Here is a 12,712-nt window from a genome sequence, read left to right as displayed (position 1 = left end):
TTGGGTATAGGTACTGGATGCCAAAACCCATCAAATCAGCATACTTCTGGAACTGAGGACATTCTGCCAGGAAGCAGGACTGCTGTGCTTCCAGAAGGGACTGCGACTGCTGAACTGCTTTGATGTTCTGGCCTGCTGCCTTCTGCCTCTTGCCTCGGAGTGAGAAGGACTTTACTCTCTAGAGCCTCCAAGAACTTAAGCAAATTCAAGGGCTTGCCTCCTTGTAGGAAAGTGCCCTCTTTCTTGGCATGGTTACCCCAATTTTCTGCCTGTTGTCAGTATGACTGTGTCTACTTGGTTCCTGATAACCAGGTCCCCCCTCTCCACCCCCCAGTAGTTTTGCTCTCTCCTCTAAATTGTACCTCTTTCTTCCAACAATTGGCATACTGGTCCCCCTATGTAAGTCCCTAGTATATGGTACCTAGGTACCCAGGGCATTCCCGGGGATCCCTATAGGCTACAGCAGTTATTCTGCCAACCATCTGTAGCCATGCAAAGGGTTCTGCAGGCCTGCCATTCCAGTCTGCGTGAAATAGGTGCATGCACCCTCACTACAGGTCACTACACCAGGTCACTGTAAGGTTCCCCTATGGTAGGCCCTCTCAGCCCAGAGGGCAGGATGCAGGTACCTGTGTGTGAGGGCACCCATGCCCTAGCAGAGGTGTCCTCCCGAACACCAGCCCCATTTTACTGGACTTCATGAGTGAGGGGACGCGATTTTGTGTGTCTTGGAGATAGGTCACTATCTATGTCCAGCTACATAATGGTAACTCCGAACCTGGGCATGTTTGGTATCAAACATGTCCGAATCATACCCCAATACTGTTGCAAGTATTGTAAGTATGATTCTATGCACTCTGGGAGCTCCTTAGAGGATCACCAGCACTGCTACCACCAGTCTTACAGGGTTTTCTGGGCAGCCCAGCTGCTGCCACCTCTCAGATAGGTTTCTGGCCTCCTGCTGCTTGATCTGATCAAGCCCAGGAAGGCAGAACAAAGGACTTCCTTTCGGAGAGGGAGGTAACATCCTCTCGCTTTGGAAATAGGTGTGACTGGCGTGGGAGGGGTAGCCTCCCAAAGCCACTGGTTTGCTTTGAAGGGCTCATTTGATGCACTCTGTGCATAAACCAGTCCACACCAGTTCAGGGACCCCCCTCCTCCCCAGTCCCTACTCAGGCGCGAAATTGGACAAGAAAAAGGAAGCCGGTACGTCTCAGGACAAGGGTGGAGACAAAACTAAAACTAAAGGGTCTTGATCAGGTGCACAAAATTCCTCTGGGGGTGGGTCAAAAATCCTCTTCTACACCCCATAACAAAAAGCCTTGATGCTATGTCTGTAGGAACAAGGGCCATAGGCCTGGAGACAGCTCCTGCCCTAAGAAAAGCACCAGATCACCCCCCACTACAACCCCCACCTTTACGACTAGTGCTCATAGTAAAAACAGTAGTGGTGGGTCAGGCAGTAATAGCCATTCCAAGGGTGTAGCTGGACTCACTTTAGGAAGTGTTTTGTGGGCTGGGTTAGTTAGGGAAACTACTGAGGCTGTTTTAGTCTCAGATGGGGACAATGATTTTGCCACCCTTGCTACCTGTCCCCTTAATATGGGTAAGTACAGGCAGCTTTGATAAATGGTGTTCAGGCAGAGGCCTACAGGGACACAGGTGCCAGTGTCACTACAGTGACTGAAAAACAGGTGTCTCCTGAGCAACACCTACTTGGTCATCAGTACCAAGTGACTGACGCCCACAACAACACTGTATGCCATCCCATGGCAGTTGTTGATTTTAGCTGGAGTTGGGGGGCTACTGGCCCAAAGAAAGTTGTAGTGTCCACAGACTTACCTGAAGAGTGTCTCTCGGGGAATGACTTGGAGACTTCAGCATGGGCTGAAGTGGAGTTGGAGGCCCATGTAGCAATGCTGGGCATCCCAGGGCATATTTTGGCTTTGACCAAGGCTCAGGCCAAGAAGCAAAACGAGAAAGGAATCTTGGAGCCTGGAACAATGGCCCAAGAGGTTCCCAAAACCAAGGGTAGGAAAAGCAAAATGTTGCCCCCTACCCCATCCAGTGAGGATTCCCCTATTGAGGAGGAGGAATCCACTTCCTTGGTGGAACCTACACCTGAATAGTTGAAAGCTGATACAGCTGAACTTGAAAGTGCAGGGGGCCTGCTAGGGAGGTGTTCAGTAGGGCACAGCACACCTGTTCCACACTGGAAGGGTTAAGACAGCAAGCTGTCCTTCAAGAAGCAGGGGATGCCAGTGGCACCCAAAAGCCTTATTGGGAGGACAACCTCCTATACTCAGAAGCAAGGTCATCCAAATCTGGTGCCATCAGGCAGTTGGTAGTACCTCTGCAGTATAGAGAGTTCTTGTTGAAACTTGCACATGACATACCCCTTACAAGTCACTTGGGGCAAAGCAAGACTTGGGACAGGCTTGTTCCGCACTTTAACTGGCCCCACATGTCTGAAGATGCAAAGGAGTTTTGTCGCTCCTGTGTCACGTGTCAAGCCAGTGACAAAACAGGTGGCACCCCAAAGCTCCCCCCCCCCCGAATTCCACTACCAGTGGTTGGGGTCCCCTTTGAAAGGGTTGGGTGGATATTGTTGGCTTCCTGGTCCCCCCACTGCCTCTGGAAACAGATTTATACTGGTGGCGGTGGAGGACCATACCACCAGGTATCCAAAGGCTATACCTCCAAGGACCACTACTGGGAATCATCTCCAGGGTGGGCTTTCCAGAAGAGGTGGTATCAGACAGAGGTACAAACCTCATGTCTGCATACCTCAAAGCCATGTCACCTGTCTAGTATTTTGTGGTGATTTGTTCCAAAAATAAAGTACCTTTATTTTTCTACAACTGGGTGTTTTCTTTCACGTGAGGAAGTGCTGTCTGACTACAGTGGTACTGCATGAGCTTTGCATGTCTCCTAGATAAGCCTTGGCTGCTCATCCACAGCTACCCCTAGAGAGCGTCACCTCTAGACACTATCTACACCTCACTAAGAGGGGATACCTGGAATAAGGTGCAAGTATCATAGGAACCCCCCACCCACCAGGCCAGCTTCTTACACTCCTGTTCTGAAGCCTCAGGGCAATCAAAGACTTCCTTCCATCCCGCTTCAGCTGATGGACTCTGCCAACTGTGAGTCCTGCTCTGCCAAGAGGTGCTAATCCAGTCCTGGACCTTGGAAGTGGACTTTGCAGTGGCCATCTACAGAAATTGATACATCGATGCAGTTGCGCTGATTGGAACTATTGCATCCTCCTTCGACATTTCCTCCGTATCGACAGCTGAGTGACTCAGGATCAACGCATCCCCACCAGCCTCAGCGCTTCACCTTCATGTCGTCAACTATTTGACTCGATGACAACGCGCCACCTTCATCGCAAAGGGTTGGATTCCACACCTAGAGGACACCGCTTAGACGACTGCGTGGCTCGACAACACATCCCCCATACTGCTTGGATAGGAACCGACACATCGCCTTTGCTTCGCCGCCTTTTACATCGACGTGGGTCCTGTAGCCGGCATGCCCTCCATCGATGGCGGCCTGTTGCAAGGCCTATCTCTCTAATAGATTACCATGGGGGCTGCTTTAAAATAACTTTCAAATGCAGATTCCCTGTTGGAAGTCTCAGGGATATCAAGGACTTCAGTTTCATCTGCCTACAGCACTGGGAACTGTGTGCTTTGTGCTGTTCAAGAAGACAAACCACTACGATACACCAGCGATGCCACACGGAGAAGCACTGCTCCGCTTCGCACCTGGTCTCACCCATCCCACTTCACACAACAGCCCTGGTTTCACTGATGCTGCCACCGAGACGCTGCATGCACCATGACGTTTGGGCACCGCACGTCGCATTGTCAGACTTCGCACTGCAGCCCCGACACCATCCACACCTGTGCCCCTGCCTTCATCAGCCCAGAGTTCGATCTGCAATGCGTGTGACTTCAAGGGCCCGACGACCCCTGCACCGACCTCCGGAACGGACACCGCGACACCAGCGATGCTGCTCTCTGGATCTCATTGTGAGGATCACGACACCCTGCAATTCCAAAGGTACTGTTTGCGGGTCTTCCCAATACTGTAGCTGGCCCCCGTGGCCAGCCTGAATTGTTGGTTTTGTTGATCACGACACTGTGATAGCCCCAGGTGAAGCTATCAACTTCAAGGAACTGGATTTTTAAGTTAATTCTTGCTAAATTCACATCTTTATTACTGTATGTAATTTTGTTTTATATAGATAAATATTGGCTATTATTCTAAAATTGGTGTAGTGTCCTTTTGTAATGTTTTCACTATGTTACTGTGTTTTATGTGCACATGCTTTACACATTGCTTCTGGGATAAGCCGGACTGCTTGTGCCAAGCTACCAAGGGGGTGAGCAGAGGTTATCTGAGTGGGGTATCTCCCTTATCCTGACTATAGTAAGGGGCTCTACTTGAACAGTGTGAAAACCGACTGCCAACTAGAGACCCCATTTCTAACACTGCACTTCCGCCTTCCTTCAGTCCTGAGGAAGGCCAGTAACTTTACACCCTTGGGCATCAGCTTTAGGATGAGCACAGAACCTTGTTGTAGCGAGCCTCATCAGGCTTCCCATCCAACCCTGCACTCTGACAGCTGTCTGCAGATTAGCCCTTTGCACTGAACCCGCCTCATCTTCTTCTGGCAGGCCCATTCAGTCTCCTTCGACACATCTAGCATCTTTTCTGTTTAAGTCAAGCCTCACAGTCCATTACATTCTCAACTTCACCACTTTGACTCACAGTCTCCAGGCAATCAAACAAGTGGTCATTGAACCCCTTCCTGGTTTATCCCCTCCACTATCTTCTGATCTCCCAGCAGTGTATGTATTCTTTAGAGGCTGTGCCTAATAACTAGAACTTGTATTGGAAGCTCTCCTCCCCAGTGAGTTGCACATCTGCTACTCCAGTGTGAGTGCATCTCCCTACACCCATTTTTGGGAAGCTGCATCTTCCAGTGGATTGAAGTTTGCTGTTACAGGTTGAACCTTTTAAAACGATAATAATTCACAATTTTAGTAAGCTGAACCACTTGAGGTTGAATGCCTTTGGAAGTACCAATCTCCTCGAAATACTAACCACATCCTCCCTCTACCTCAGCCTACCCTATATATAACCCCACCCCCTTCAACCTAGCTGTACTGAAGAGAAGAGCACTAGACCATCTACATCAACAGGGAGCTCATGGCCATCAACTCCACCTGCTGGTGAGCTAGCCCTGCCCAACTTGGTGGGAGCCTGCATAACCCAACTTGCACCTCAAGAGGGACTCACTATTGTGACTCCTGAGCCATTATATCTATGACAATAAATAATGTGTACATGTGAAAGTGTTTCGTGAAGGGGAAGAGGGAGTGGTGAAAGACTGAATGTCATCCAATGCAAATATAAAAATACAGGCCAATGTACTCACATTCCAAATTTTCAATGTAGAGGTTCTCAAACTCTCGTTCAATTTGCCCAAAAAGTTCCAAAAGTGTATTTCGAATTGGTAAAGGAAGTTTGGAATCCTGCATAAGTAAAAGTGGAACAATAATAATATAAGAAATGTGATTTGCATAACCAAAATTCTCTAATCTGCTATATACAAATAGAGATATCCTCAAAAGCATATCTTATGATCTGTAATATTTGCAAGAAAACTTCACCAACGCTGAATTCAAATATTGAAAGGTCACAGTTTGTAATAGAATTACTTTTCCCTAATTGTTTTATTACAAAAAACAGTTTAACTCAAACAGAGAACAAATTAATACCTATGAGTTATCAATTATGGTTTCTCATGCTGAATTTTATCAGCTCGCGTAGAAGCACAGACATTGTTATCACAATAAGTAGACACAAAGTTGATACTCTCATACATAGCACACTGACAGTACTAATAGCAGTCAAGAAAAATATTTTAGACTTTTATGATTCCACTTAATACAGTTTCATTGGGAGAATCATGTTCATGATCTCTACAATAAGATTAAGCAGGAGTGAACCAATTTAAGAAACAAACCCAGTGATTGCCCAAAGCACCTTTTGCAATTAAACTATGAATGTTCAGAAAAAAATAGCAATTAGGCTATTCCCAACACCAAATTACATGTAGACTGTGATTTGAACTCACATTTTAAGGTAAAATAAAATGTAATAATCCACTTTACAGAATTTTAGAGAATCATTCTTATACAAAATCAAATATCATACAATACAACACATGTCAAAAGACACAATAACCAATAGTCACATCAATGGAAAGAAAAAGTGCTTGCAGAGAGAGACTTGAATAACTGATTAAGACAAACAGCAATACTAATACAACATCTCCCACTGATTGATCAAAGTGCATTTTGAAATAAATAAAATTCAACCAGATAATAAATACAAAATGGCATCATCCTTTGATTTAAAAATTGGACATGAAAACAAGCTAGGAAGATTTAAAATATATTTGTAAAAAAAAGGATGCAGGAGGGCTGGTCAGCTGGGGACAAAGATGGGCATATTACCTTAGCTCCCTTGGAAGTAGCACAATTATTCTTGCAGCCAAGGATTCTAAAGTTGCTTGGTGGCCAATCTTGCAGTGTATGCAGAGTGGAAACTTGCAGTGCCATTCTGGCGGCACTGCATCGGCAAGCAAAGGAGGGCTGGCCTTCCTCTTACTCTCCCACCTACAGTTAAATGTTAGTGGTGCACAGGACACATTCATATACTCTTAGAAGCAGCTGTGTTCCAATGGCGAACCATGCTAGGGGAGGTTCCCAGTTGTGATCAGCATGGACTGAAAACCTTAACCACCAGGGGCTAGAGGAGACGGAGGAAAAGTTACTTGCTTGTAATTTTAGTTCTTATTTACTTCTTATTTCTGATAATCAAAACAGTAAAATACCTGTGTATTTGGCAGAGAAACATCGCGCAAAATAGACTAAATATCCATAATAAAATAAAAAACAGAAACAAGAGCACCAATGCGAATAGCACACTAGGAGCTAAAACAATACTAACCCTTTTAGAACCTTAGTAAGATGTACCATTCCATTCTTTCCAGCAGGGTGTCAAGAAGTTTGTTTTTGGAGTATAGGTGAGATACTTAATGGCAGATACAAATTCAAGGAGGTGGGTGGGGCTTTTATTAATTCAGAAGGAACTAGGATAACAAATAACTTTTTCCTTCTTTTCCATGGGATTCCCTCTGATATCCATAAAAGGTGAAATAGAGTAGCAAGCTAACCTTCCTTAAAACACACCATCAGGGTCACCAAATTGAACCTTTAAACAAATTCTAAACAAATAAATTATGATGAAAAGCTTGGACCACAAACATATCCACCTTGCGATCATACCAGTTACATAACCTTCTTCCAGAGAATTAAATATGGTGCTCTCCAAATTAATGTGGCCTCTTTGTGAACTGATGCACAAAGCAGAGTTACAACGCCTTTTGTGGAAGATGGCTTTCATGGTTGCGATTACATGGGCTAGAAGGGTTTGCAAGCTTCAAACTGTTTTTATGAGGCATGTTAATTTGAACCAAACTATTCTGTTGCTTACCTTCTTCCCAAATCCTACATTCACTGCAGAGAGGTATTTACCTACTATCCATGCTAAAATGCTTTGTCTTGTTATCTAGACTGGACAGTGAATTGTAGGACTGTGGAGAGAGCACTGTATTATTAGCTGTTTTGTGACAGCTAACATACCTTGGCCTGGTAAGCCTATGGCTCACTTCACAAGCAGAAGCTATGTAAGCTATGTAAAACGGCCACGTGGCGATCAGTCCATTCATTTGCTAAGCACTGATGTCTCTGCACTTGCTCTATCATTCTCTTTTCCAAGAGTGTCAAGGTCTCTATAATTAGGTGGTGCAACACTGCAGACCTTCAGGTGGTGGTATAGAAAACCTGATTTTGTACCCATCTGCAACATATCTACCATCAACATGTATTTTATGATTTGCTGCCACGACAAGAGATGACTGAAAATACTACTACCCACCAGGGTGCTCAGTGTTGGAGGCAGACTGATGATATCACTGTTCAGCTGGAGTCTTCCCTGCAGAGGTGGAAGGCTTCTGCCTACTTCCTCTCCAGAGTCCCAAAGTGAAGGGTTATAACAGGCGAGTAAAGCAGAAGAATTAGCTGTTTTATTAATGCCTTCTGATGATAGGCAGAGCTTCTTGCCAAAGGCATCACATTACATACTCCCTTCCTTGGAGGATTCAAAGATGTTGACCCTTAGACACTGCATTTCTCCTGTGCACTAAAAACTACTAAAGTATCAGGAGGTACGGTTTTCTTTAGAATTTGGGTCTCATTCTGCAGGCCTACATTTCTTCTGCAGGCAACTCCTGCCTGCTTGTACTGAGAAAGGAATAGTGAAGGTCTCCATGATCGGTTCCGTTAATTTTGGGATCAAAGGAACAATAGAACAAGCCTGCCACTTCATATGGATCATTTCAAAATGTTAGAATAACTGACATCTGAAATTGTGGTCTGTATACTGAACCAGCCTAAAAACCTGTAAAAATAAAATGTCAGGAAAGGCTACACGATTATCTGCCAGCAAAATCCTAGAAAGAGTATATCAAAGAGAAGCTGGAGAGAACTCTCTCAAAGCAGCGAAGTAAGATGAAGCAGAACTTGATGATATTCTATGATGACTACTTCTCCTAGCACTGTGAGATAAATACCTATGAAAGACACAGGGGGTGATTCCGAGACTGGCGGGCGGCGGAGGCCGCCCGCCAGTCTACCCCCGACAAAATACCGCTCCGTGGTCGCAAGACCGCGGAGGGTATTTTGAGATTTGCCCTGGGCTGGCGGGCGGCCGCCAAAAGGCCGCCCGCCAGCCCAGGGCAAATCTACCTTCCCACGAGGATGCCGGCTCCGAATGGAGCCGGCGTAGTGGGAAGGTGCGACGGGTGCTGTTGCACCCGTCGCGTATTTCAGTGTCTGCTTTGCAGACACTGAAATACTTTGTGGGGCCCCCAGGGGCCCCGCGGCACCCCCTACCGCCATCCTGTTCCTGGCGGGAGACCCGCCAGGAACAGGATGGCGGTAGGGGGTGTCAGAATCCCCATGGCTGCGGAGCGCGCTCCGCAGCCATGGAGGATTCTCCCGAGCAGCGGAAAGTCGGCGGGAGACCGCCGACTTTCCGTTTCTGACTGCGGCTGAACCGCCGCGGTCAGAATGCTCGACGGGGCACCGCCAGCCTGTTGGCGGTGCTCCCGTGGTCGGTGACCCTGGCGGTCACCGGCCGCCAGGGTCAGAATGACCCCCACAGTGTCTGTGCTGGAAAATGTATTCTTTCTTCCTCCCTGAACTTCTTGTGATAACATTCGGATTTCTATATAGACTCCAAGATAATAGTCTCTGTACCTGACGTTTCTGGTGAGGAACAAAAACAGACTCTAGTACCTCAAAACAAAAAGAGCAGCAGGAATGTGGGGTTGATCCACATCTCCCAACAAGACTGCTACTACTATATCAGCAAAGTCTAGCAAAGATGGCGACAAAGGATCAAGGGGCAGATGTACGAAGCTTTTTGCGAAATTCGCTGTTTGCGCCATGCAAAAAGCACATTGCGATGCTCATTCCCATTTTGCGAGTCGGTAACCTGGTTACCGACTCGCAAAATGGGAATGCGACTCGCAAATAGGAAGGGGTGTTCCCCTTCCTATTTGTGATTCGCATCGCGATGTAGAATTGCTTTGTGACCGCGAACGCGGTCGCAAAGCAATTTGCAGTTAGCACCCATTTCAACTGGGTGTTAACCCATTCGCAAAAGGGAAGGGGTCCCTATGGGACCCCTTCCCCTTTGTGAATGGCCTTGAAAACAATTTTTCAGAGCAGGCAGGGGTCCTATGGACCAATGTCTGCTCTGGAAAAATGAAACACAAACGTTTCATTTTTTCGTTTGTGTTGCAACTCGTTTTCCTTTAAGGAAAACGGGCTGCAATACAAAAAAAAAACTGCTTTATTGAAAAGCAGTCACAGACATGGTAGTCTACTGTCTCCAGCAGGCCACCATCCCTGTGAGTGCTGCGAATCGGAAGGGGGGGTCGCAAATTGCGACCCACCTCATTAATATTAATGAGGTGGGTCTTTGCGACCTCCTTGCGATTCGCAGATGGTGTCAAGGACACCATCCTGCATCCGGGTTTGCGATTCGCAAATTCGGACTTTGCTACATCTGGCACCGATTCTCTTCTTGTTTTTTTTTTGTTTTTTTTTTACAGGCACCACCACAGTTTTTTCCAAACTGGGAGAGAGTCTAAGAGATGTGGAACCCTCCAAGGTCAAAATATCCATCAACGTCTATTCAGAACTCTGAACCTCTCAATAAGGACATGTGGGTTCTTCTCTAGGTCGAACTTCTCCTCCTTAATGTAAACCACCTCTTTGCATCTTTTCTGACAAATGCCACAATCCGTGATGGACTGAGACTCGAGAAAACACACAACACAGTCATTGTGTACATAATTTCCTGAAATCTTCCCTCCACAAGCTGGTCATTTAGCAATACGCACTGGCATAGTGGCCTGGAAAACAAGGAGGTGAAAACATCCCCAAGAAAATAGGGGAAAACAGGCCTTTGAAACCAGATAAGGGTGTCAAATGACAGGAAAAGCCTAAAGACTTTAACTGAAGTAGATAAACTCCAAAACATTTGTAGTTAATAGCCAAACAATGTTTTAAATAAAACAGGAATGTGTTCAGGATCTTCCTTGCAGTGTAGAAAAACAAACTGCGTAATTGTCAAACTGGTGGGTAGAATGGAATAAACAAATTGCGTAATTGTCAAACTGGTGGGTAGAATGGAATAAACAAATTGCGTAATTGTCAAACTGATGGGTAGAATGGAATGGTGCACATTGCTATGGTTCATCAAGGAACAGTACTGTTTTGGTGCTGAGTGCACTGTTTACATTGGAACATAATTTCCTCTTTTTCACTGTCTGTTATTTAATCTACTATTTGGTGTGCTTCTCACCCAAATAAACTGTTATTTTACCTATGTGGCCAGTTGTTTAAAAGAACAGTAAATGTTGCTGTTTGAACAAGTTTTCTTTTTAGGAACTGTACTGGGGAAAAGCTGGCTGTGTGTTTGTCTTCCTATAAACCCTGAGTTCTCATATGGTCTTATCTGGGAGCCAATGGAGTACTTGTGACTGTCATAACTGGCAATGATTAGGCTTTAGAAGAGCAAGCCCTACCTAACCAGCATTTGAGATATGGCAGACAAGATGGTGTGCCTCTTCCTTGATTTAAGTGTTATAACTCTGGTAGAGCTACCACGGTCTACATGAAAATAGACAGTATCAGTGGCATTTCTTCAGGCTAAATTTGGAGTTTGGGTGTATTGTGTGCACGTTACTTTGGGCAGTGATCAGGGATGCAAGAGGCTGCTACCATTTATGTGCAAGAACTACTAGAGGAAGAAGCACATTCTCTATGTCAGCACGCCTGTGCATGCATCAAAGGACTGACACACCAGAACATTTTGCTGTGCACAAATTTGCATGTGGACAGAAATTGATGGCTTTGTCTGAGAGCCTCTCTAGTACAAAAAGATATTCTACGCATCCTGCCTTTAAACTGTTTTCTACTTTCCCTCAGGAACACTATTTCTGCTACTTGTTTCGGATGCTCTTGTTGTCCTGTTACATCCTCATGTGGTGGTGAGGGACGATTCTTTGTGAGCAGGTTAAACAAGGGCTAACCTTTTATTAGAGTACCAACCACAAAAGAGGAGAATCTCCTGTAGGACTAACAGAGGCATGGACATTGCTACCAGTTATTGCACTCATTTGAGAGATTTCACATTTTGTGTTAAAAAAAAATATATATGTGTGTGCATGTGTGTGTCTGTGTGTCTGTAAATTCAGTTGCAGTTCGCGTGAAGCAGGAGGGGCTAGGTGGCGCACGAGGGGGGGGGGAGTAAATTTAATTAAAAATAATTTTAAAAAGTTTAAAAAACACTTACCTTACTGCCACGCAGTCTGCCCTGCGCCAATCCTGACGCTGCTAAGAGCAGCATCAGGGTTGGCGGGGAGCGCCCAACTATGTTGCTGGGCTGCAGAGAGCCCTGTGCACACATATGTTGGGCTGGCCCGAGATGGCCGGCCAAACACACAACGATCTGAGGGGGAGTGCTGAGCACTCCTGTTCATTGCTCGTCACCCCGTGGCCTGCCCCTTTTCCCAAAAAACGATAATAAACACAGTTTATTATTGTTTTTTGGGAAAAAGTGTGCAGCTGCCACTGCTGGCTGGGGGGTGGGGAGGAGGCTCCTCCGCCCTTATGGAGGAGCCCCCCCGTGTAAATTGTTCCTGGTACATTTTTTAACCAATTTTCAGCTACTATATTATTTTATGGAACGTGCCTGAAGGTGTCCTTGCTATAGCTTATGGGGTAAAAGGATGTCTGATTCTAGATCTGAAAGAGCCAAGTTAGAATAGGCATTTGAAACTTAAACAAGAAATGGGCAGAACCTCCGGAGAAGAGAGTTTCAAAGAGAAGATATTTTAAAAGAGATGGCACAGCCACCTTGCCCAGCTCTTTTAATTTGGTGAATGCAAGCAAGTAGCCGTTGGCAGATCAAAGGTAGTGAGCATCCAACGAACGCATATAGAAATGTTCATGTGCCAAGGGGTCCCAGTTATTAAGGAGTGTAAAGCATATACACA

The 12,712-nt window shown here is 45.8% G+C and overlaps 1 protein-coding gene across 2 annotated transcripts in view; it reads right to left on the bottom strand.

Moving 5' to 3' along the window:
* The window catches only part of WDR37 (WD repeat domain 37), a 645,791-nt gene that overhangs the window by 499,333 nt on the left and 133,746 nt on the right, over positions 1 to 12,712 (bottom strand). For both annotated transcript variants that reach the window (XM_069211193.1, XM_069211194.1), the window contains exon 3: positions 5,450 to 5,546. In XM_069211193.1, coding sequence (XP_069067294.1) covers positions 5,450 to 5,546 — 97 coding nt within the window. The remainder of the gene's footprint in view (positions 1 to 5,449; positions 5,547 to 12,712) is intronic.

Source organism: Pleurodeles waltl, chromosome 10 (genome assembly GCF_031143425.1).
Source record: "Pleurodeles waltl isolate 20211129_DDA chromosome 10, aPleWal1.hap1.20221129, whole genome shotgun sequence".
Lineage (NCBI taxonomy): Eukaryota > Metazoa > Chordata > Amphibia > Caudata > Salamandridae > Pleurodeles > Pleurodeles waltl.
This window is presented reverse-complemented; position numbering and strand designations above follow the sequence as displayed.